The 24,662-nt window shown below is 35.6% G+C and overlaps 1 protein-coding gene across 20 annotated transcripts in view; it reads right to left on the bottom strand.

The window, feature by feature from the left end:
• LOC140139962 (anoctamin-4-like) overlaps nucleotides 1-24,662 on the bottom strand; it is a 112,044-nt gene that overhangs the window by 43,343 nt on the left and 44,039 nt on the right. For 10 of the 20 annotated variants that reach the window (XM_072161753.1, XM_072161751.1, XM_072161750.1 and 7 more), the window contains exons 2-7: nucleotides 19,229-19,317; nucleotides 16,222-16,281; nucleotides 12,091-12,285; nucleotides 2,201-2,236; nucleotides 957-1,055; nucleotides 310-446 (exon numbers count right to left, since the gene is read on the bottom strand). In XM_072161753.1, the coding sequence (XP_072017854.1) occupies nucleotides 310-446; nucleotides 957-1,055; nucleotides 2,201-2,236; nucleotides 12,091-12,285; nucleotides 16,222-16,281; nucleotides 19,229-19,317 (616 nt within the window). Of the gene's footprint in view, nucleotides 1-309; nucleotides 447-956; nucleotides 1,056-2,200; nucleotides 2,237-2,801; nucleotides 2,832-12,090; nucleotides 12,286-16,221; nucleotides 16,282-19,228; nucleotides 19,318-24,451; nucleotides 24,625-24,662 lie in introns of those variants that run through there. The other 10 variants (XM_072161764.1, XM_072161768.1, XM_072161769.1 and 7 more) reach the window with 6 other exon arrangements.

The following is a 24,662-nucleotide window of genomic DNA, read 5'->3' as shown; positions in this document are numbered from 1 at the left end:
GGGTTCTAGAGTATTACTCACAAACTTGAGTACATTTTTTATTATTCTGATATTCTCTCCCTATTGAAGTTGACTGTGTAGTAGTAGGGTTCTAGAGTATTACTCACAAACTTGAGTACATTTATTATTATTCTGATATTCTCTCCCTATTGAAGTTGACTGTGTAGTAGTAGGGTTCTAGAGTATTACTCACAAACTTGAGTACATTTATTGCTACGTATTCTGATATTATCTCTAGTGAAGATGGCTGTGAAGTAGTTGGGTTCTAGAGTATTACTCACAAACTTGAGTACATTAATTGCTACTTACTCTGATATTCTCTCCCTAGTGAAGGCGGCTGTGAAGTAGTTGGGTTCTGGTTTGATGAATTCCTCGCTCAGCTCAAACGGAGTAGGAATCTTCTGTAGACAGGATAACAGTGTCACCTCTTCGTCAATGTCATTATCCTGTAAAGCAGCAAATTAAAATCCATGTAAAAATTGCCATTTACATTCCTGTTATATGTTATATGGACATTTTGATGTATTAATTCAACCTATGCAGGGCCAGATTTACATGTACCACAGGGCCACCAACCCTATTCGGAAAGTCCATCGGCTTGTAAATCATGGGCTGAGGTTGTTTTGTCGCCTTATCCAGGATTTTATTTTTGTAACCTTTTTTGAATGCATCTCCACAGCAAATTTGCCATTATCTATCTCTCACTAAACCTGATTATTGTGACCATAAACCAACCTACCTTCTGACCGTATGTTAATTATCCACAAAGCTCTAGAGCTATGCTACACAATCGAGTCAAGCAATTGATAATTATTGCAAGATCTGGATGTGCTCTATTCATTGAGGTACTTTTCATCACTATCGACCCATGTTGCACTAGATAGCAAATCAGTACAGAAAATTGAAATGTGAGAAATGCATTATGGGAAGTGTAAGATATCTTCTGCAACACTCACCTGAATAGGCATCTTATACTTGAGCTCCTCAGCATATCTAAGCATGGTATCCCAGGGTACATGGATCTTGATGAAGATGGTCTTACCCCCAGCTGAATTCTAAATAAAGAATCCAAATCACAATGATGTTAGTTTCTCTTTTGTGGTGTGAGTAGCGAGTAAGGTTTCAAGACATAATTGCTGATATGACCCGAAAGTTTAGACGAAACATTCAATTCATCTCATAAGAGTGCCAACGTTTACATTCTCAAGTCAACCACTGATGTTCCATCCTTCTTGTGAAGTCGCATCTTTTTAAGCATTGAAACCATCCCCTCAACTCATATTGGCATAAATTCCTACTTCAAAAAATATTCAGTTGGCACCAGATTTACATAAAATTGTATATATTATAATTAAAACTAGTCTAGCTGTGTGGACAATATTTCATACATAAAAAACTAATCTAGATCTGTGTGGAAATGTGTGGAGTCTCATGCTTGTAAACGATCAATTGTGTTGGAAGTACTGTAAATATTGTTTAAATTAAAGGATTATTATTTACTTCTAAAACTTTTTAATGACAACAAAATTTCATGCAAAAAGATTAAATTATGAGAAAAGTTATATCAACTTCAAGATTTGCAACATAAAACAGCAGTCAGTAAAACAAAACTTAAACATGTGTTATAAATAACATGATATTCCTAATATTAAATATTCTACTGAAGTTTATCCATATGAATGCTAGGGTATAGGGTTTGATTAACAATTCATTTCCTTCATTTCTAAGCTCTCAACATCGGGATCATGATAATCCCTTTTAAGGGTTTTTTGTTCACACGGTTTATCAATTTAGCCTATAGCTTGGGTACAAAATGTACTACCCTTATACACAGAAGATATCTTACGCTTCCCACAATACATTTTTTCACTGTACTGATTTGCTATTATTCAGTGCAACATGGGTCGATAGTGACAAATAATACCTCAATTCGCAGAGCTCATCTAAATCTTGCAATTGAGGTATTTCTTATCAATGTCAACACATGTTGCACTGAATAGCAAATCAGTACAGGGAAGAAATGCATTGTGGGAAGTGTAAGATATCTTCTTTCCGTTATACCTATTTGGACATTCAATCTCTTTGGTAAAGTTACTTTGCCTCCTGTATTATCTTTTGATTCTGGCATTGATATACAGTTTGACCCATGTTACTCTGTTTTAAAGGTATTTCTTGTTTACAATAATCTTAATCAAATTACCCCTTCTTCTTCTCCTTGCTGTTCAACACTAACCCCCTGAAACAAGAAAAGACACAGCTAGGAAAATTTGGAAAAATTCCAAAGGAAATTTGCCATCACCAAGAAAGCACAAGATGCATGTACACTATGCATCAAATAGCGTTCACAACTACAGTCGTGACCTTTAACCTTTTGGGGGGTGCATTGATATGATATGCACCCAATATAAGCTAAAAGGTCAGGATATGACTGTGTTTGTTGATGATTATGTAAGCTGAGATGAGCTTGTGGGAAGTTAGTCACAAAGTTTGCGACATGGAGGTGCGGTAAATGGACATGTCTTTTGCACAAAAAGTTGGGTCATTTGCCATTACAATTACAAGTTGGAATTGGTTCAGTCCAGTTCAGTTCAACCCACTTTACGCTGGACTGAATCTGGAATTGTTTCACACAATCAGAGGGATCTGATATACATGATGTATTAACTTGGCACACGTATGCATGCCTGTACTTTTAATTGCCATGTATACAAACAAGACAACCGTCACCATGGTAACACACTAATTTCAAACTTGGCGAATGAAACCAAACCCTTTGTGCTCAAGACGACTGAGATACTCACTTCACTGTCGTTGGAATTAGGTTGTCGTCCCTTTTTATGTTACAAAATGCGATGTAACAACAAAATGCAATCAAAATGCAATGCACACGCAATCAAGCATATCAGGTGGTCATGTGGTTGGTAGATGATGCGTTATTCACGGTACGACAAGGCGGTTGTTTTGGTGAGTGCAGGTCAAGTGGGTTAAAAATCACGATGATGTTGATGGTGATGATGGTTGTTTTATTACAAGATGCAAAAACAAATGCAGTGATAAAAAATGCAAATAACAGAAAATGGAAAGATGGTGAGCAAAATTGTTGGCGAGGTTACTTGTTACACAGCCAGATCCTTTCTTTCACTAATTAGTGCATTATGAGCACTTCGTGGTACCACATAGGCAAGAGGTACCTACTTGGCATGCTAGAGGCACACCATGGACAATTACGGTGTACTCTGAGGCACACATTCAAGTAACAGGTACATTCTTGGTACACTGCAGTTTCATCATTGGCACTTATGATGAGGTACTCCATAGGCAGAGGCATCAGTATGTAATGACAATGAAGAAGGGATTTGGCTGTGTCAGCAATGAACAGAAACTAAACAGTGATTTTTAAGGATGATCACTAAGCTAAGAAGAATAACATAAAACAATCAAGTAGGCATATTCGATATACCGAATTTCGCGGTTTATATCGGTTTTAAATCAATACCGAAACCGATACCGACCGTTTTTCGGAAAACCGAAAAACCGAAAGAAAAAAAAAAAAAAAAAAAATCGATTTTTTTTTTTTTTTTTTTAAATTTTTTTTAAATTTTTTTCCTAACCTTATAACCCTCTAACCCACCCCAACCTTTCGACTACCCCTTATACCAAACCTTACTATAACTATACAAACCCACCCAAGCCTAACTAACCTAACACCCTTGCCCCAATCCCCAAAAGAGAATTACAAGTGAAATTGATTTCACCTAAAAATCGGACCTATATATTTTTTTTTTTTTTTCAAATTTTATTTTGTTTAAATGTTTTTCCTAACCTTATAACCCTCTAACCCACCCAAACCTTACGACATGTATAACTAGATACAAACTCACTCAAGCCCAACTAACCTTAAACCTTTAACCTAATCCAAAACCCTTGGCCCTTGTAACCCCCTTTATTAGGGTTGAAATTGATTTCACCTTGGAAAATCGGACCTATGTTTAATTTTTGACGTTTTAAATGCATGTGTTAATAACGTTTTACTTACTTTATTTTGTCTCATTTCATCGAATTGCTATTTTTATTGCTAAATAATAAAAGAGAAACTTTTAAAAGAATTTTTGAAATGTCAAAAATTTTTCTAAAATTCTGAAAATACAAAAAAAATACATTTGAGTGCACAAGTTGTTTTCTTCTGGGTAAGAATTTTTATCTTACATGCAACAGTTTCTTTCTTGCAGGTTAGAAATTTGATAAATAGGCCATCATATACAAAATTCATGCATGGGCCTATTTATCAAATTTCTAACCTGCAAAGAAAAAGCTGTTGCATGAAAGAAAAAAATTCTTACCCAGAAGAAAACAACTTGTGCACTCTAATGTATTTTCTTTGTATTTTCAGAATTTTAGATTTTTTTTGAAATTTCCAAAATTATGTGAAATGTTTCTCCTTAATATAATTAGCCATAAAAATAGCCATTTTGATGAGATGAGGCTAAACAAGGTAATTGACATATTTTTATGCATTTAATAACACTAAACATGTCTAGGTCCGATTTTATGTGAAATCAATTTACTTCTAATTCCCTCTTTGGGGTTGGGGCTAGGGTGTTAGGTTAGTTGGGCTTGGGTGGGTTTGCATAGTTATAGTAAGGCCTGGGAAAAGGGTCAGAAAAAACATTAAAACAAAATAATATTTGAAATTTGAAAAAGAATAAAATATATATAGGTCAGATTTTTAGGTGAAATCCATTTCACTCCTAATTCCTTTTGGGGTTGTGACAAGGGTTTTAGGTTAGTTGGGCTTGGGTGAGTTTGTATAGTTATAGTAAGATAAATGAATTTAAATTTAAATATATATTCATGAATTTACTAAACATGCTAAATATAGGTCCGATTTTGGGGTGAAATCAATTTGGGTTGGGGTTTGGGGCAAGGGAAGGGTGTTAGGCTAGTTAGGCCTGGGTGGGCTTGTATATATGTAGTAAGGTTTGGGGTGGGGTAGAGTTTGTTTATGGGTAGGAAAAACCTTAAAAACTTGTAAAAAAAAAATTAAAAAAAAATTAAAAAATAAAAAAATCGATTTTTTTTTTTTTTCAAAAACCGATTTTTCGGTTTATATCGGTTTTACATAGACGGTTTATCGGTTTTCGGTTTTTACAATACCGATTAGGCCTAAAATCAAGCATGCTGGTAGTTTTTAATCAAAGATAACAACAGAGGAAAATATAAGCATTCTAATATAACAAAGGAAAATATAAGCATTTTAATAAAACAACAAAGGAAAATATATTTAAGCATTTTAAGGAAGACAGTTAATCTGGTCCACTTTTTTTAGTTTGTTCTTTCATTCATAGCATTATGGAGAATAGCTAATATATCAGGAGTAAAACAACTAGTAAGTACAAGCCGACACGCTTGTTAAATATGGATAAACTAATCACAATTTCAAATAGCACTGCTTTTGCCAATCAATTTTGTTCGCAAATTATTTAAATCTTAACATTGCATCCCAAAACAATCTGCACAAAGTCATTATAAAGGGAACAAAACTTCAGTTGACTTTTCCGAGTTTATGTTTATGAATCACACGTGATTCATTTCCCAGGGCATAGGGGATACAAGCTATTTATAGCAATGATATTTTAATTGCACTGTGCCACAGTTTACTTATTTCCATAGTACTGCCAAATACACATTTGTTTTTGATTTTTTGAGTATTTTGGATTTTTATTTAAGCATCATGCAGACTGCAATTTTTCTAGTCCTCCTTAAAATACGCAAATTATCATCACTTTCTTTTTATTTTTGTGGAAAAGTTATAAAATGGTGACCAAATCTAAGCTATAAAATGAGCAAGATACTTGATTTGGATCCGCATATTTCCAAATAAGGTAATTATGTAATAAATGAAAGTATCTTAGCATGATATAACAGAGTACAGAGTATGATGCAAAAGATATGGAAGTATCATGAATACTTCTTAAAGCGTCTTTGTGCCAGTCATGTCAATGAGTTTTGGACATTTACTTTGGTATGTTGTACTAACTACGCTACTCATAGTAAAACACACAAACATTATTATGTTTGATTGGTCCAGAGTTGGGTAAGTGCTCGACCTGACAATCAACAGATTGGAAAACTATGAAAATCACATTTTGAAGTGATAATTTAATTTTATGACATGGTCGCTGTTGATGTTGATGCCTCCGGCACAGGTGAGGGCATACATTGTAAACAACACACCCTCAATTTGATATTATCAAACCTACAAAATAGACCCCGACCCGACCTCTTCCCCGGATCTAGTGGTGCGATTTAGCCCCTTCTGACATCACTGGCTCAAAGGCAGAAAATAGGTACGAGTAAAAAGTGGAAATTTTCACACTAGATTTATTTTCACGCTTTTCACAGCTACTGCAAAAATCACCATGACAGACCTGCCAACCTACCGAATTCAGAATGAGGAACATTGAGACCAAAACCTTGTACATGTACATAAACCAGGTACCGACAAATTCAAAGACTTGAGGTGTACAATACTTTCAGAATTCAGAGAAGGTTTTGGAGGTCTGAATTTATCTAATAGACTAAAGAGAATGCTATAGCAAATTTTAAAGTGACATTTTCATCATTTTAAATTTGCCATTACTGAAATTGTCAGAAAACAGGACTGTCCCTCATTTTCACTTTGGTAAACCCCAAATGAGGGACAGTCCCTCAAAATGAGGGACAGTTTGCAGGTCTGCCATGACCGAATACATTCCTTTTGTGTATATTATGTCTATGTAAGGAAGCTTGGAGTCACAATGGGCCATTCTATTTAACTCCTACAGAGGGAGTATGAACTTCAAACGGAATTAACAAATTAGCAGTTCCATTTCAAACTCACTCTTCCTCAGGGGAAGATTCAGGTTGAATCTTTCTCAGAGGGTTAATGAAATTCAAATGGGGCTGTCTAATGTGCTCATTCCATTTGAAATTCATACTCCCCATGTGGCAGATATTTCCAAAATCTTCCACAGAGGTAGTGTGGATTTTAAATGGAATAGCCCAATTTTAAAAACAAGTGAAGCAGTTCAAAAGTGATAATGCATGAAAAATTAATCTCACAAATATTTCCACTTTTAAAGCACAAATAAATACGATACAAATTTTAAATTTGCCGTCAAATCTAGATGAAGATTAAAGAAGATGATTATAATTGGCTAATATAAATAATCTATTTTATTATTTTTAATCTACATTGTGTAGAAGTAATCATGTTAGTAACTATTTGTTAGTCTCACTAATTTTGCACCCAACTTGTGTTACTTTCTTTAGAATTAGGCAAATAGCTTCAAATGTAAATTTCATAAAAATCATTTATACAGTGGCATGTCACTGCATTGGAATTGTTCCCTTATACTTTGGATAGGGAGTATGTCTGCCTTCCCATCTCCCTTCCCTCTAAAATAAAATGAAGTGGGGGGAAGAAAAATATTGTGTCATTTTTGGGGGAATTTTGATCTTCATTAGTGAATGGAATTTTCCAACTCCACTCTGGCTCCCCCATAATGGCCAATCGAGTTGTATTTGGTGCAAAATGTGTGCACATGAAGCGCCGAAAACTAACAAGTGGGCCCTCCCTTTCAAAAACCCGGATCCGCCCCAGACCATCTCTGCCCCTTTTTTCCCAATCAACTAATCCAAGTCAACCACCACCTTATTTATTTAATTAATTAATTGATGTTAGTTAACTTATGATTTATTAAAACAAACAATTAATATAATTATTAAAGATGTACAAAGATTAAGTTCAGAATAGGATAGCGATAAAATTGAAAATGTCATTAACAAATTTAACATTGATCAATAGTTTCAAAATCACTAGTGCCACTAGTATAAAGTACAATATATTATAATAATAATAATAAATATTTTACACAGCTCTACAAATAGTCATAAGATACACTTGAAATTGAAAGAAAGAAATAAAAGAAATTTGATTCATCTATTTTAATTTATTGTTTTCAGAAGTGGGAGTCAGCTGAAAACTTGGTATTTCATTTGTAATTCAAAAATAAAGGAGGAAAAAGTTTGGAAAAACAAGAGATTTCTCACAAGATATAGATAAGATAGATTTCATATCTGGGAAGCGGTGAAACTAGTTTTTACGGTATAATACTTTGTTCTGGACAAACAAAACAACTGATTATTTAGATTAGATGTCTCAAATAATTATTCTAACAGATCCACTAAACTTTGTCATGGACCCTACATGTAGTTCTCTGGCATTATACAAATGTATGTCTGAACATGGAAATAGTAGATAATCTTTTCTACACTGTACTATTTCCATGAAATGAATTAGTGCAGGCATGAAAACTGGTCGTAGTGTAAACCAGTAAACAGCATAAGAAATCAATGTCTTAAACCATTTTTTGGTGAGAAAGAGCTGAAAAATACTGAAAAAAATGCTGAACAAAAACCACTGAAATCAATGATGCATTGAATATGTCAGACCTAAGTGGAATGTTCATTCTTTTGAACATGGTTATTGGTGCATGGTATGCACTAATCTATTTTGGATCCAGGCTATATTTAGGGAACAACCCTAAAGATTGATGAAGTCCTATAAACGCAACTAGTTTCATTTCACAGCTGAACCCCCCCCCCCTCCATGTCTGTAATGAAACCAGAAGTGGTCAAAATATCGTCAATGTTTTATTGACCTGTTATCGACACATGGTTTCTAATTCAATCGTCGGGAAACAAATATGTCAATGAACATGTGTCAAAACTCGTAATGAGATTTTAAAATGCCGAAAAAAGTTTAAAATCACACCGATATGAGTTACGATTGCTGACTTCCAGTAAACATACTTCCTGGTTCGTTCTACCTCCAGGTTCGGGTCAACTTGGTGGGAGGTAATTTTTGACTTTCCGATAAAAACATGATCGTACGGTAAGCTATAATTATTTGGACAAAATAGCATGGAAATTTCATTATTTTCGTTTTGATATGTGTTGTAAAGTGTCGAAAAAGGACAATTTATTTTGACATGTTGGATTTAAGGTCATATTGACGATAATACGACACATACGCCAGTCAATAACAGGCCTAGTTTTAAATAAGAGCATATCGGAAACATAATCAACATTTTTAACCCCTCCCTCCCTAACGAAACAAGTTCGATCATAGAACTTCATCCATCTTTTAGTTTGTTCCCTTGTATAATAGTAATCATATTGGAATTTCCCAGATATGTCATCAATATACTGGTGCAAAACACACGTATACACATAAATTATCATAATTTCAAACACATCATTTATAATAATCTTACGAGTGGTAGCTGAGGATACGAATTAGGGAAAAATACAAATAAAAAAAAAAAATCAAGATGCAATTTTATGCAATATGCACTATCGAAAGTAGCAAAAATTTTGATTTGTACATAGTAATTAGTACCATTCATATAAATTCATGCTTTTATGCGTCAATGATTGCACAACTCGCAGGTGAAAATAATTAAAATATTTATTTTTCATTGTAATTCAGGCCTGGCATAATCATATCAAAACTATCATGCAGTTCAATCAATGCACATCAGAATCATCTTAAAAGCAAAAGAATCTGTTATTGTAATTATGATTCTCTATCTAGAAAAAAGGATCGAAAGCTCGTAATTTTAAAAGGAATGGCTAAATTTTAATAGTTGATTACATTTATTATTTAGAAAATATTACAAATATATTATTGAAGTACAAAGATGTCTGTTTATACAGAAAACATGGTTTATATAAATTTAGTCATTTTGATGAACATGTCACATTTCCATGCATGCATTGTACAATGTTAGCATGTACATGTATTTTCTCATGAATAATTCATGTGGGGGTAAGGGATGTATGGTGGGTGAAGGGTGTGTTTATATACCGAGTTGATGGGGGTGTATGGATTTTAACTAGAATAGCAAAATGCTTCTGACATTCCAAAGAATAGCCAAAAAGCAAAGCGTTTCTTTTAAGCTAATGTTCAAAAAATGTTAAAAAATTATGATCCTGAATGAACTTGCAGGACAAATCAAAAAAGAACAGAGAATTCATTATTAAAACATGCATCAATGTTTTGTCTAAAATATACTTTTATTATCTGGGATTGAAATGTTTTATTATGTAGTCAGCCTTTAAGCATAATCAAAAGACACTGATAAAATATACCAGTCCTAAAATATACCAGGTGCAATTACGTCAAACAACAGATATCAGGTCAGTCATTATTGCTACTTATATTTTTCTCTCTTTTATTTTAGGTATGGAATAAAAGATAAAAAAAGAAAGCATTTCCAATGGATCTTTGATATTAAATTAAACTGAGCCTTGATAAATGATTAAAAGATATATTTATTTTTATTAAAAAATCCTAAATAAAATCCTTATCATTATTGGGCCATAATTATTTACAAGCCTCAACATGCCACTCCCGATTTACAATGAGCCATCACATCACGCATACATCAGATAACACCTACTAACCAAGCGAACACAATCATGTAATACATATCAAATTAATCATGCGTAAAAGTCAACCGGGAGTAGCCACATTGTGCTGGTGTACCCTAATGACCGATATACAATTGGTTGATCATGGGGAATATGTGATGCTACACTAAGGTGTTATTGAGTTTCTGTTTTTATGCGGAACACATTTACGCAGTTTGGTGGTGCTCTTTTACTTGACGGACTTACAGAGGTCGCAATATTTGTACATTCACGGGATAAGGGGGTAAAATTGGTAAAATAGCTTGGGACGATGTGCTAACATATATTTTGCAAAATGTGTGGGACAAAGCATTTGGTTGTGCTTTTTAGCCGGGGGAAGGGGATTTACACATTGAATCACAACATGGGAAAATTAAAGCTATAAATTTAATGTACAGGGAACATGCTGAAAAGCTTATCACAGCAAGTGCAGAATTTCATCCAAGCCTCAATTTTATAAGAAATCAAGTTAAATTTCAGCAAAATGGTCAGGTTGTGCACTGCAACTGTGAAGGGTGTTTCCTTCCGCCCGAAAAGAGACAATCTATTCATTTCTTCAAGCGAGAATGAAATTAACACAAACTTGCCATTTTGTTGTTTCGAAAGCTTTATGTTGATAAAGGACAATAGTACACCACAGCTTTAAGACATTTTCTTGTATACTTGGCACCTCCGAGTAGACTATCAAGCTTAAGAGTGCCAATTAATGCATCAATACCTGATGCGTAAACGACCAATAGAATACTGTACACCATGAAAAGTTCACATTCATGAAAATGTCGCATAAATTTCTTAAATGACACAGACTTAGAAATTTTCATGCTCAAAAATATTACTTTTTCCTAGGGGCCTTTGAGAAAATGTATCAATTTTGCAAAAATTACATGGCGCAAACATTTTTGGTTTTTTCAAATCGCAAACATTTTGTGCTGTGAAAATATTGTACTTTATAGTACATCCCAATTGCAATTGGCTAGGCATGCCGAGAAATAGCTCATAATGTCCATGGTCTGTGTGGTTGATCATGCACCATTTGTGTACAAGAATTATCTATCAGGGTTGTAAAATTGCTTTCAAAATGAACAAGCCAAATTTGTGTAATTTCAAAAATCAGTTATGATAGCACTTTGTGATCTGTGCACATTTTGTGGCAAGAAGTGTGATATCCTACCCACAGGAATCCTAGGAGAGAAAGGTGTTAAAGTTTGGCAAAAATTGGCATTATCCTTGAAAGTAGGAGGGAAATCAAAAATGGCTGCTGAGTACATGTTATATCATTGTGCAACAAATTCTATCTGCCTCATATTTCCTCTTGCGATCTATTCTTCATTCACATTTTCATATAATGTTACAAAAAAATACCTTGTAACCACTGCAGACTTCTTTGCACACACAATGACAAATCATTGTACTTCCATCGTCGTATGCATATAATTGCATCTATGCGACATAACGCAAGCCCTTTCATTGCAAACCTACATTAGGATATTGCCAACATAATAAGAATACCTTTGCCTTTATTTAGCTGCCAAATGACCTTTCAAATGACATTTGACCTACAACCTTTCACCCTACCTCAGCATCCTCAATTTCGAGCTCCAAGCCTTCCTCCCTCAGGTTCTTCTCAAATTCCTTCCTCTTCTTATTCTTCTTGTTTTCGCTTTCTCCTTCTTCTCCCTTCTGGTAGGCGATGACATAATCGATACGTCTCCGACCATCACGCATGAAAAGGTCATTTTCGCTTGGTTCATCAGTTTCCTTTTTTCTTTTCTATTAAAATAAACATCAAAAAGTGTGATTAATTGCATGTTAGCAATCTACAAGTGCAATGATTTATACTACATGTAGCACACTATGCACAGGCATACCCCGAAGCCTCTGCACACTTTGCACGAATTTACTGACCACTGTGATCCACAAACCTCAGCCCACATTACAGGTTTTCGCTGACCATTACAGCCCACATCATTCCATAAACCATTAAACAACATTCAGGGACTTTGCTGCTTCAAGAGCGCACACCCTAGACATTCTACAAATAACCTTCGCAACCAGGATCAGCTCCCCGAGTTTTGTACGGGTTTCAACGAGACAACTAGCAGTAACTTCCTTGTCCAGGGAATTTCAAGCTAACTCAATTTTTCCACGAGAGCGTACTAGGCACCGCCAGGGCTCGAACCCACAACCTCTCGCACCATAGTCGAATGCCTTAACGATTGAGCTAACTTGACTGCTTTGGAGTCAAACCCTTAATACTTTCAAATAAACACATTCATGCTGGATGACCTTTGAATCTGTGTTATTTTTCTTACACACAATTGTACAAATTAGCAATTCCATTAATTGCCTGAAAGCCAGATGTTTGGAACTGACAAGTGACAATATTTCTATCCAATTCAGAATCCTTGCAACACCGTCATGATATTTGGAATACACATACATCGAGAATGCAAGAACAGTCAAAGGGAGTCATGCATCAGGCCTGGGGTGGTACTCAAGTCCATATGCATGTACCTTGCACTACAGGTAATTGCATACTGCAATCAAGACCCTCTTTTTCAAGCTCTTTTTCCGTTCAGGAGACAACTCATTTGAAGCATATTTCAAATTTCCCTCAAAATGCCCCAAAATTAGGTTCAAATTTGAGCTCCAAGCACTGAGAAATTGTTGCCAAAACGGCAAAACAACTCTGCAATTTCTTTCCAAATCTGATTTGTGTCTTCAAAATCTGTTTTTAAAGGGGCCCATATTTTAGAGAACCCCACCCCTCCCCTGGCATCAAGTACATCTGTAATTCTAAAGGCCCTCATTTATTTTGATGGCCCAAATTTGGAGCTGCAGCTTTAAATAGACTTCACTTGTTCAGGTATACATAAACTATCCCTTTTAAAAAAATTTACAATTTAAGTGAAAGAATAAACATACTTGACAATGACTTATCACCCAAAACACAAACAAGTCCCTGTAATGAAGTAAATGAATGAATGAGCCTACGTGCTGGGATAAAATGAATGGAGTACCGGTACCCTACAAAATGCATGATGCATACACAACTTGTTCCAGTGGTATTTTTAATGGAGCATGCTAAAAAGTGCATGCCTGCCCAATGATGCATACAGAACATTAGTGTCCTCTGCCGCAGGTTTGATTCCGCTCGCTACAAACAAATGGTAGCAAGCGAAAGCAAACCGATGGTGGAAGAGATGACTTCCCAGTGATGCACAGCACATTTGTGTCCTCTGCCGCAGGTTTGAGTCTGCTCGTTACAAACAAACGGCAGCAAGCAGAAGCAAACCGGTGGTGGTGGAAGAGACTTAACAAAACACAAGTTTATAAATGCTGATTTGCAGACAAATAATAGAAGGTGTAAAATGCAATCAAATAACAATTAGGCCTTTTTTATCAATAGAAAGTCTTTATTTTGTTCAACCAGAGATGGGGATAGTGCGAGCCATAACCCTCTACTAGTATTACGGGTCGTTGTCGAGTTCCTACGGGAAATCCATTTAAAACAAACAAACAAACTCAACAGACGAGTAGCAGACAGCAAGATTAAACAGGGACTACATTGTAGTCTAATAGATACAAGACAGATACCAGCACACTATAGTACAAAGATGTATCTAGTTTATGTTCATTTGGGTATTGAACAGTATTGCATAATTATCCAACACCGTTCATTACCCAAATGCACATAATATTTCTAACACTCACTTGAGACATACAGTAGGGTGATGCATACATGTACAACATCAACATGCAAATTTAACACTTTCAGCTCAGCAAAGGCAATTTCTGAAACTGTCAGCGGTAAACTACTTGTTTGCTTGATTTTGGTGTTTCTAGAAGACAGCCATGAATTTCTGATTTCTGGCCCCAGTCTCTGTTTACCTTGGCATGCTTCTCTTTTCTGATTACATGGACTCCTTGATATTTTCTGTCACAAGTTCTGTGTTAATTATGATGATCTTCATGTTATGGGAGTCAAAACAATGTTTTACTGACCAGATGCTCCCTGTTCATCAACAGCAGAACTTGTATGATCCCTGGCCTTTAAAGCTCCCATCTCTACCTGTTTAGCTTGGCTGTTCTTCTGGGTTCAATGGATTACTTCCTCTTTTCTGTTGCGAGGTCTGCATGTCCTTTATCAGTCCAAGAGAATGCCAAATATGGATCAGGAGTATTACATAATAATACCCTGCTATGACAATAGCTGCACTAGGTTAATCGTATAATCTCCTTATGTGGTTAGCATGGCTGGGCCAGGAAATCCACAAGGTCAGCCAATGTATGTACATGTATTCGGTACATGTGCCATATCTTTTACAATGGGTGATAAATTTCTGGTTTGTTTTATTTCAAAACGCAACAGTCGATATTCTAAAGCTTGGTCCAAATCCAAGAGAAGAACCAACTCTAGTAATTTATGTGGTTTCAAATTATATCGGCCGTTGCCTTTTTGATAGAAATGGTGTTTGTTGATGTGCACAGTTTCCCATTAGATCATAACATGCTGTTGTACATCCAAGGTCAAAGGTCTTTTAATCCATATTTGGCGTTGTTCTGGGACTGTTTATGATCTTTATGTTACTGAAGTCCAAACAGTGTTTTTGTGATTAGATACTCCCTATTCACCAATAGTGGAACTCTTACGATGCCCAGCCTTAGTTCAGTATTGATCAGCTATGATGCCCTACCTTGCCCTCCTCTCCCCAGTTCTGGAACTGGTTATGTTTGTTGTCAACTTCAAGAAACACCAAGAAAAAGCCAATCACTGCTGCCCGATTATGGTTACATGTTGTTTGAGATCTCATTAATTGAAAGTAGCTTTCACTGACAGTTTCAAAACTTGTCTTTGTTTACCAGAATGTACTTGAAAGCTTCATATTTACTTACAATAAGATTTAAAGCACAAGACAAATGATATCAAGTTTGTAAGTCAACACTAAGTTTGTACAAAAGGGACACAATATTACAGATGGCAACAAGTTTATAAACTAGTTTCTACAGTAATTAAACAATTCAACATTTATGCAAACAATTCTACGCAAATGTCCGGGCTCCAGCCTATGAGACCCCCAACTCATAACGCATGGCCTGATTGTGAGTTACATAAAAATGGCCAACAACAAAAATAAACACTAACAAAATGATTCAAAAACAAAAAATAGTAAACCAAATTAAAAAATTAAAATTAAAATTAAAATTAAAATTAAAATTAAAATTAAAATTAAAATTAAAATTAAAAAATTAAAATTAAAATTAAAATTAAAATTAAAATTAAAATTAAATTAAAATTTAAAATTTAAAATTTAAAATTTAAAATTTAAAATTTAAAAATTAATTAAAATTAAAATTAAAATTAAAATTAAAATTAAAATTAAAATTAAAATTAAAATTAAAATTTAAATTTAAAATAAAATAAAATAAATAAAACAAAATAAAATTATAAGAACGGGTCGTCTGAGGAAGGTCAAATACTTAAAAAATATTGGGTTTGAAATCATGTTATATATTATTTAACTGGTGGTCACTGGTCAGAAACTCTACTTTCTTCCATTTATCTGAGGTTAGTCTTATAAAGTATTATCCTACTAAAATATAGAGTCAAGAACAATTGGCAAGATAGGTGCATTTGTTTCTTTTTTTTCATGCTGAGCAGTTGGTGCCGTATATTCTCCATGCACGATGCACCCATGCACTCACCGCCTCTTGAGCTTCTGCGTCTTCAGGTTCTATGAGCTCCTTCTCCTGAGCAGAATCAGGCTTGTTAGTTAGTTAGTAAGTAATGAAATAATTCAGTTAAGCATAAATTTGAAAACTACAGGAATTAGCATTATCATTAAGAAAAAAACACATATCTTGTGACCATGTGTGGTCAAATATTGTGCATGCGAAAACCAAAGAGATTAGACGTAGCATTTTTCAATTGAATTGTGGGATAGGCTTTTACGACAGGAATTCATAACAATTAGTAGGTTTTTAGCGGGTTCGCCGTCGGACAAGTTTAGAACTGTCAAGCTTTCGTCAGGAATAGCTCTGACTTCTTCAGGACAAAGTACCTAAGAATGAGACATGTAGACCGCCCCTTGTCTACTGATGACTCTGAAAAGAGCCATTTGCTGAAGACTGCCCCTTGTCAACAGAAACTAGCAGATCTCGCCTATCTGCTGATTTTGTAAGTTTTGGTGGCTCTGAAAAAGAGCCGTTCAATGAAGACTGCCCCTTGTCTACAGAGAACTAGCAGATCTCGCCTATCTGCTAATATAAAGGTTTTGGTGGCTCTGAAAAGAGCCGTTTGATGAAGACTGCTCCTTGTCTACAGAAACAAGCAGATCTCGCCTATCTGCTGAATTTGTAAGTTTTGGTGGCTCTGAAAAGAGCCGTTTGCTGAAGACTGCCCCTTGTCAACAGAAACAAGCAGATCTCGCCTATCTGCTGATTTTGTAAGTTTTGGTGGCTCTGAAAAGAGCCGTTCACTGAAGACTGCCCCTTGTCAACAGAAAACAAGCAGACCTCGCCTATCTGCTAAATTAAAGGTTTGTTCGCTCTGAGGAAGAGCTGTTCAATGAAGACTGCCCCTTGTCAACAGAGAACATGTAGACTGCATATACTGTAATAGAAGTATACGGCTTACCAGGAACCGTTTGGCCACTCATGGACCAATTGGTTGAACTTTTTAGGGGGGGGGGGATAATCGCTGAAGGTGTTATTCTACTGTGATAAAGTACAGGGAAGTACTCGACGCTTTTTGAATGACCTTTTTTTTAAGCATAATTACAGGAGATAAGCTGTATAAAAACAGGCCAATACCGGAGGACAGGCTTTTCTACTGGGGTTTCCACATTGGTAGGGCTGGCCTGTTGGCTTAGGAAGCCTGACTACTAGCCAAGCTTCAAGAAATCGGAACTTAAAGTTTTATCTCTTTGGCATAAACACAACACATATTTGCTCAGGAATCTATGATTTTAAAAGAGATAATTTTTAAGAATGATTTCATTTCAATGAAATCATACAAATTATCTTGATTAGGCTAGATGAGGTGTTATGTATTGGAGATATTATTTCTTTCATGGAATATTCATTTCTGAACACAACTAGAGCCAAATATATCTTCAATCTGTAACTCTTCAATTTCATTTTATGACTATTGTTGGCTCACTACTTCTGGTAAATCGTGCATGTGTAAAGATAGTGATGTGCTCGAGGTTGATTTTGAAATCATTCAAATCATACACATGAATTCAAACGGTGTACTGATAATACAACAGAATTTGAAAGACAATTAAGCAAAATCAGTCGGAACTTGGAAATACTGATTTTGAGATATAGCCAAACAAAGGAAATATTTCCTTTTGTTTTGAAAACTCTTTAATTGTTCATATCTTTGGAACTGGTTGCTCAATTGCAATGGGGTTTTCTGCAAAAATGCAGCTTTTTAAATGCTTTTTACTATCCTATAAGAAAGTGAAAATGTAATATTTCATAGTTCCGACTGATTTTGCTTGATCACATCACATTTGAATGGTTGCAAATATGAAGGCAGTGACCTGTCTTAAATTACAGACTGTTAAAACAGACATCAGTGAACCAGAGATTGTCTTTCAGGAGAATAGAGCTAGTCGCTCTTCTACGCCACACCTGGAAAAGTGATTTTTAGCTCTGCTAGGTGAGATATTTGGTCTTTATGTTTTGTCAGTCAGTGGTGCAAAGAGATCTGCCAAACTTTGAAACTGATGAGAGCATTTTACAGCTCCCACTTCATTTACAAAGGCAGTCCCTGGTGAGCTACACCACCTGTACCTTACTTTGTTTCACCGCATGTTTGGTACAAGTGACGTGTGCATATTGTAGTATCAAATTGATAAAACAATTTTGGCTAAATAATATTCAGCATTTAGTAACTAGTAGTTTCACGCCTCACGGCGATCGTCAGACTATCAAATTGCGTATGCAATAGCGGAGTGTACACACGTTCATAACACAACTTCGTAAAAAGGACTGATGTCACTACCAAACTTCAGTATAGATATGGCTCAGTTTCCGATGCCCTTGAATCGCAAGTGTAAAATAATTGAACTTTTCTGTAAATCCAATATAAGCCTTTGTGGGTAGACCCAAGATGTTGTCAGTTGACATATACACACATCGCTTATACCATTTTTCACCCTGTTATGGCAGTCACGTCAACACAGCTGTTTCGTGAGCGCATCTATGCGGCATCTTTAAGCATGTACATGTGCTTTGAGTGAACACTAGTGACTTGCAGCTGCACCCAACGAAATGTGCACATCAGGGTGAAAAATGACAATGTGAACAATCTTACTGCACATTTCAAAGCTGTGAAGTTCACAGTAACAATGTGTGCATCGGCACGGCCGTACGACGATATCATAGGTCTACCCACATAGGCTTATGGAATTACCAAAACGGTCAATTGCGATTCCCTCATATATGAGGTCTATGAGTGCCACGAAATCATGCGGCGCAAAAGGGTACCTAAGACGGTATATCAAACAGCATGTGCTGCACCTGTACACTAGGAACTCAAACATCCTCATCTACCAGTACACAGTTTATTAACCTGCATTTGTTTATACATTCACAGAATGACCTTTGTCAGGTCAGTTTTAGAGCTATGATTATTAAATAGAGGCTAATGAACTGTGGCACTGGAATTGAGGCTATTTTAGCTCATAGTGATCATACTTACATCCGAGTTGAGTGGTTGGTGTTCTCCTTCAGCTAACTCAATATTTTCTGTACCAACTGGTTTGTTCTGGTTCTCATAACCTTCAAACCCTGCAAGTAATGGATGACAAATAAACAAAATACAGCGTTATTTTCTGTGAAATCAAAGTGTAGTGAATATAGATCTTTACTAACTAATCAAATAAAGTTGTGTCAGTTTTTCTTTAGCTTTATTTTTATAGAATTTCTGTTGTTATCAATCAGCTTTACTAGTACATAAATCAAACCAGTCAAAATGTGTATCTACTGAAAACTGCTAATTTTTGCCTAAAACATCTTGGGCATACATATAGGCCATTGTTAGCCCCTTCATCTTTTGGCCTGTGTTATTAATAAAAAGTAGTTAGTATTAGTAATTCTACAAACAACATAAAAAAGACATCATTCATGATGTTGCCAATTATTTCAGCCAAAAATACAGCTCTAACTACCAGTATTCACTGTATGCTCTTGAAGGATAAGCATCCAAATGAAGATCAGGAGTAGATTTGTCTACAATGTTAGTCTCCCGTTTGCACAAAAGGATACCAAATAGTGACAGTACAGTAGCCATTGTAAATATTCTAACTATTTATTTCCCAGATCTAAACGTTAACAAAAATTACTTTAAAATATGTATTTTTAATATATTGATACAACAGAATGCATTATATTTTAATATTTATAAAGCTATGATCAGATTAAATGCAACTATGACTGGAAATGAAATGCCAAACGTTTGTAATGTATTCTCCCAAGCCGGGCCAATAATAGACGCCTGAGGAATACACCGTAGTCTTCACATGGTGTTCTTCAGGGGTATATTCTAGGCCCTGCTCCCTTGAAATGAATGATGAAGATAATTCTGTGCACATAGATATCCCTATATGGAAGGGTGCTCATTGAGATGGAATATATTAAATGTAAAGCAAATCAAGATGCTAATTTTCACCTCTCTGGACATTTTCAAGACACCCAGACAAAACATGTAATGAGGTGATGCATCATGTAGCAAAGGATTCTGGGTAGGATAAGATATTTTCATAGAAAAAGTTTTCTCTGGTTCTTTATACCCCACTTGAAATGGGCTGCTTAATAACCACTGTGGGAATGCAATTTTGTTTATAGTTTTATTTTTGTTGCATTTTGCTTTTTTGTTTACAAGTGTTGTCTCTTTTTGTTTGCTTACTTGTTATTAAAGCTCCAGAACTATCAATTTGTTTATCATTTAAAATTCCACCAACCATGTGTTTTCCTGGTTGGTTCTCCAAGGCCCTTTATCATGTTTATTTTCATCATCTTCCATTTCTAAACATCCTACAACTACATGTACACCCAGGGGGGCCACTCATATAAAAAGTTGTAAGCATGCGTGTGAACAAAAACGCAGAATATGGGTGGTTTTTCTACTGCAACACGGGCCCGCACGGGCCCGTGTTAAGGGTCTCAAAATCATTGATTATAGCAAATAAGGGTGTCATATTTGACACCATGTGTCCGTGCTAAGGACATGAAGGGTAGTTAAATCTAATCACATTCGTCATAAAATATACTGCCCTAATAATGCAGGCGATAATTATGTTGAACAATGATAACTGAGTAGGCCTAAGCCTACCAAATCCAGTTAGGAAGTATCCAATTAGAGTATAATAATAAAGGAAATAAGAAACCTTGACTAGCCTGTTTGAAAGTTGATGTCTTTTACTTTTTTCTTCAAAATTGATCGTGCATCCTTGCTAAGGGTTGGATTTAATCCACTTGTAACTTTGTCCTTGTTAAGGGTATGGTTAACAAACCATTATCCTTGTTAAGGGTCATTTTGAAGACACAATGATTGTCCTTGTTAAGGGTGCTTTTCTGAAGTGCATTCACACGCATGCTTACAACTTTTATATATGAGTGGCCCCCCTGGGCATGTACATGATGTACTTTGAAAACCACTTACTGAACACTCCTTACCAAATCAAAGTTGACTGCTAACATTACAGAAATTATTTTCATATTAATAAGTGCACATAACAGGTACATTTTTTCGCTTGCCAAAATATAGATCAAAACTGGATAAGTAAGTCAAGTAGCCTGAATGCACCATTCCAGTTGTTTTCTGTTGTGGAGTATAATGTTCCAAAAAGGAAATACCACTTCCTGAGACACTTTGAGCTAATAGCAGTCATGGTTACAACATTTAAAACAACAATCAATGTTATACCTATTGAGTCCTCTATAAAGAAGAAGCCTCTTCCTTCAGACTTTCACAGTTACCCTGGGCACAGTTAAACCCTTCACATAGATTTTTTTAAACATCTTGGTTGAAAAAGTGACAGGGGCGTTTGATTGAAGGATGGCAATAGAGGACGTCAGCCTTTTCAGCAGGATCTGCCATCTTGTGGGTACTGCCGTTCTGTATAGCATGTGTAAGACATTACGCCGTCGATTACGCGGAAGCCGCAGCGTGTAACGCACCTCTACAGTCGAGCATTAACACGGTGACCTTAGCAACAAGGAACTCCGTACCCACAAGATTGTGGCGTTGACATAACGATGACTACCTCTATTATTCGAGTAAATACGGTATGTACACACACACCCCGACACATCAATACATGAACCATTAACAATAAATCAAGATGATTTGAATACTCAGGAAACATTCAGAAAGAATCACAAGATCATGTGCATTGTAAACTCTACAATAGTCAACTAATAAAATAGTCCCTTGGTGTCATGCCCTCCTACGCACAGACTACAGAACACAAACGTAGTAGCCACTGTTAATGAATATACTTATCAATGGTAACCATAACTGTGTATGGTTATAAATTCTTGGCATTTGTGTGCATGACTTCAAGTTTGAGTTACATTTTAGAGTTCTAGTTATTCTTTAGAGTTGAGTTTAGAGCAGGGATCTCCAACTCATGGTTGTTTGATGTGATCATTTATTTAAAATGTTTCTAAATTTTTAATCGATTTGGGGGGGGGGGGGCACATATCACATGCCCCATGAAACTATGCCACTGCCAATGATGAAATAAAGGCTCGAGTTGGCAAATGTATTGTTTCTGGGTCCTATTGTATTGCAGAGGAATGTACATTTACAAGCTAATACTGTTGTAACACTCAACCTGCATTCCAGGCCCGTACGCACAATTTAATTTGGGGGGTGCTGATTTTGAAAAAGTGGACTTTTTTTTCAAGCGCTTGCAAATTCTGAAATTTTGGGACTATTTGTATACTAACCCCCCCCCCCACTGCGTACGTGCCTGCTGCATTCATTGCAATGTTTACTTCATTCGACATTGGGATTTGGACATAAATACTACCAAACCTTCCATGAATTTTAATTTGTCCTTGACCATCAATGTTTAATCATACCACAGATCCTGAAAAGAAACATACCCTGACCTGATATGATGGGAAACAACAAATAAATTGGTATCTTCAGCAGATAATGAAATTTTGATTAATTGTTGTATTAGTTTCAGTATAACATTTGACAGTTTTAATTAGCTTGTTATCCTCAGATCATTCAATGAAATACTAGTAATATTATAATATACATTATCTCTTAAGGTGGTTATGGAGGCATTATAAAAGTGCTCTAGCATGTTTTAAACAGATAAATTGAGTAGAGCAAAGTACACTGATCAATATGCCTTTTGTTTGGAGTCAATCGGACATACGGTTTTCAAAATATATCAATTTATATTTTCTTTGTATCTTATTGTTTTTATCAATAATCAATAAAGTTAATGAGCTAAAATGACTGAGAAGCTCATTAACATATCATTTTGCCAATATTTTGCTAAAATCCATGCATAAATGTTCAATGTACTTTTATTTTGCATAATTTTGCCCTGAAACTTAATTAGCATTTATGCAATATTAGCTCCCTAATTTGCAAATTTGCAAATTAGAGGGCATTTATGCAAATTAGCTCATTAATTATGCAAATACATTAGAGCATATTAGAAACACTTTGACCAAGTTTCAGGGCACAAGTATGCAAAATAAAAGTACCCTGAACATTTATGCATTGATTTTTAGCAAAATATTGGCAAAAATTACATATTAATGAGCCTTTCCAGTCATTTTAGCTCATTAACTATATTGATTATTGACAAAAACAATAGGATACAAAGAACATATAAATTTATGTATTATGGAAACCGTGACGTCCGATTTGCTCTAAACAAAAGGCATATTGATCAGTGTACTTTACCCTACTCAATTAATCTGTTTAAAACATGCTCAAAGCATTTTCTAATTTCTAGAAAATGCATCCAATACCACCTTAAAGCTGATCCAATTGCATCATTCTGCCAAACTTTATACGCACAAAACTGTTGGCCAAGGGATGATCACGAGCGTGTCTTTACTTGCTGATGGTTGGCACCCGAGGGGTCGGTGGTTCAAAACCCAGGCATAGAAAACTAATTTTTTCTTCGTCTTCTTTCTTCCTTCCTTCTCAGGCAAAAAGCAAAAAGGGAGTTGGGGTGAATTAAGACTATAAAACAATACACATATAGGACTCAACTAACCCTAACGTTACTAGATCATACAAAACATTCACAGCACGAAGGCTATACATCCCACACAATCCGACTGAGCATCCTGCCAAACTACATAAACGCACACAAAACCATTAGCCTGGCGACCGTCACACGTATGGCTCGCTATCCCTGGTCTGCTTGTTGGTACCCGAGTGGTTGGTGGTTCTAGCCAGGCGGAGAAAACAACTTTTCTCATCTTCTTTCTTCCTCCTGTAGGCCTAATTCCTTCCACTTAGCTTAGGCAGAAAGGAAGTTAAAGTTATGCAGAAGTCCAAAAATGACTACATGTAGGGACCAGGAGATTCTAAAAAGTGACATGTACACCTGTGAGCTACATCTTTTAAATAGCCTCAGTCTGTGGCCATTTTTTACTGAACACGCAATGAGAGGCCAGCCTGAAAAGGTTAGAGCAAGTGCATAACATAAGAAAAATGCTGTTAAGTTTATAAGCTGGGATAGAATATAGGCCTAAGCACAAGCGTCAAAAGTAATATTATGTTAAACCACTGCACTACCTTCTTGGCATTTTTCATACATTGTACATTAGCCAAACTTTTTAACTCTTCGAAACAGGGAGGTCAACAAGCAATGAATACAGAAGTCAATAAACAACCTGCTAATTTTGAACAAATGTATATCCTATGAAATGTACCAACCTTCTTCTTTCACAATAGGCTTCTTGTCCTCATCAATACCATTGCTAGCCATACTGGAATCTTTTTGGCAGCTTCACAAAATGTTGTGATTTCTCTCAAAAACTATATCACAGTATCATAACTGGTACAGCATATAGAACTAAAGATGTACATGCAGGTGTCGCAACAAATTTAAACCCACTGGGCTATGAAGGCTGTGTTTTGACAGGAT

This window comes from Amphiura filiformis, chromosome 18 (genome assembly GCF_039555335.1).
Source record: "Amphiura filiformis chromosome 18, Afil_fr2py, whole genome shotgun sequence".
Classification (NCBI taxonomy): domain Eukaryota; kingdom Metazoa; phylum Echinodermata; class Ophiuroidea; order Amphilepidida; family Amphiuridae; genus Amphiura; species Amphiura filiformis.
This window is presented reverse-complemented; position numbering and strand designations above follow the sequence as displayed.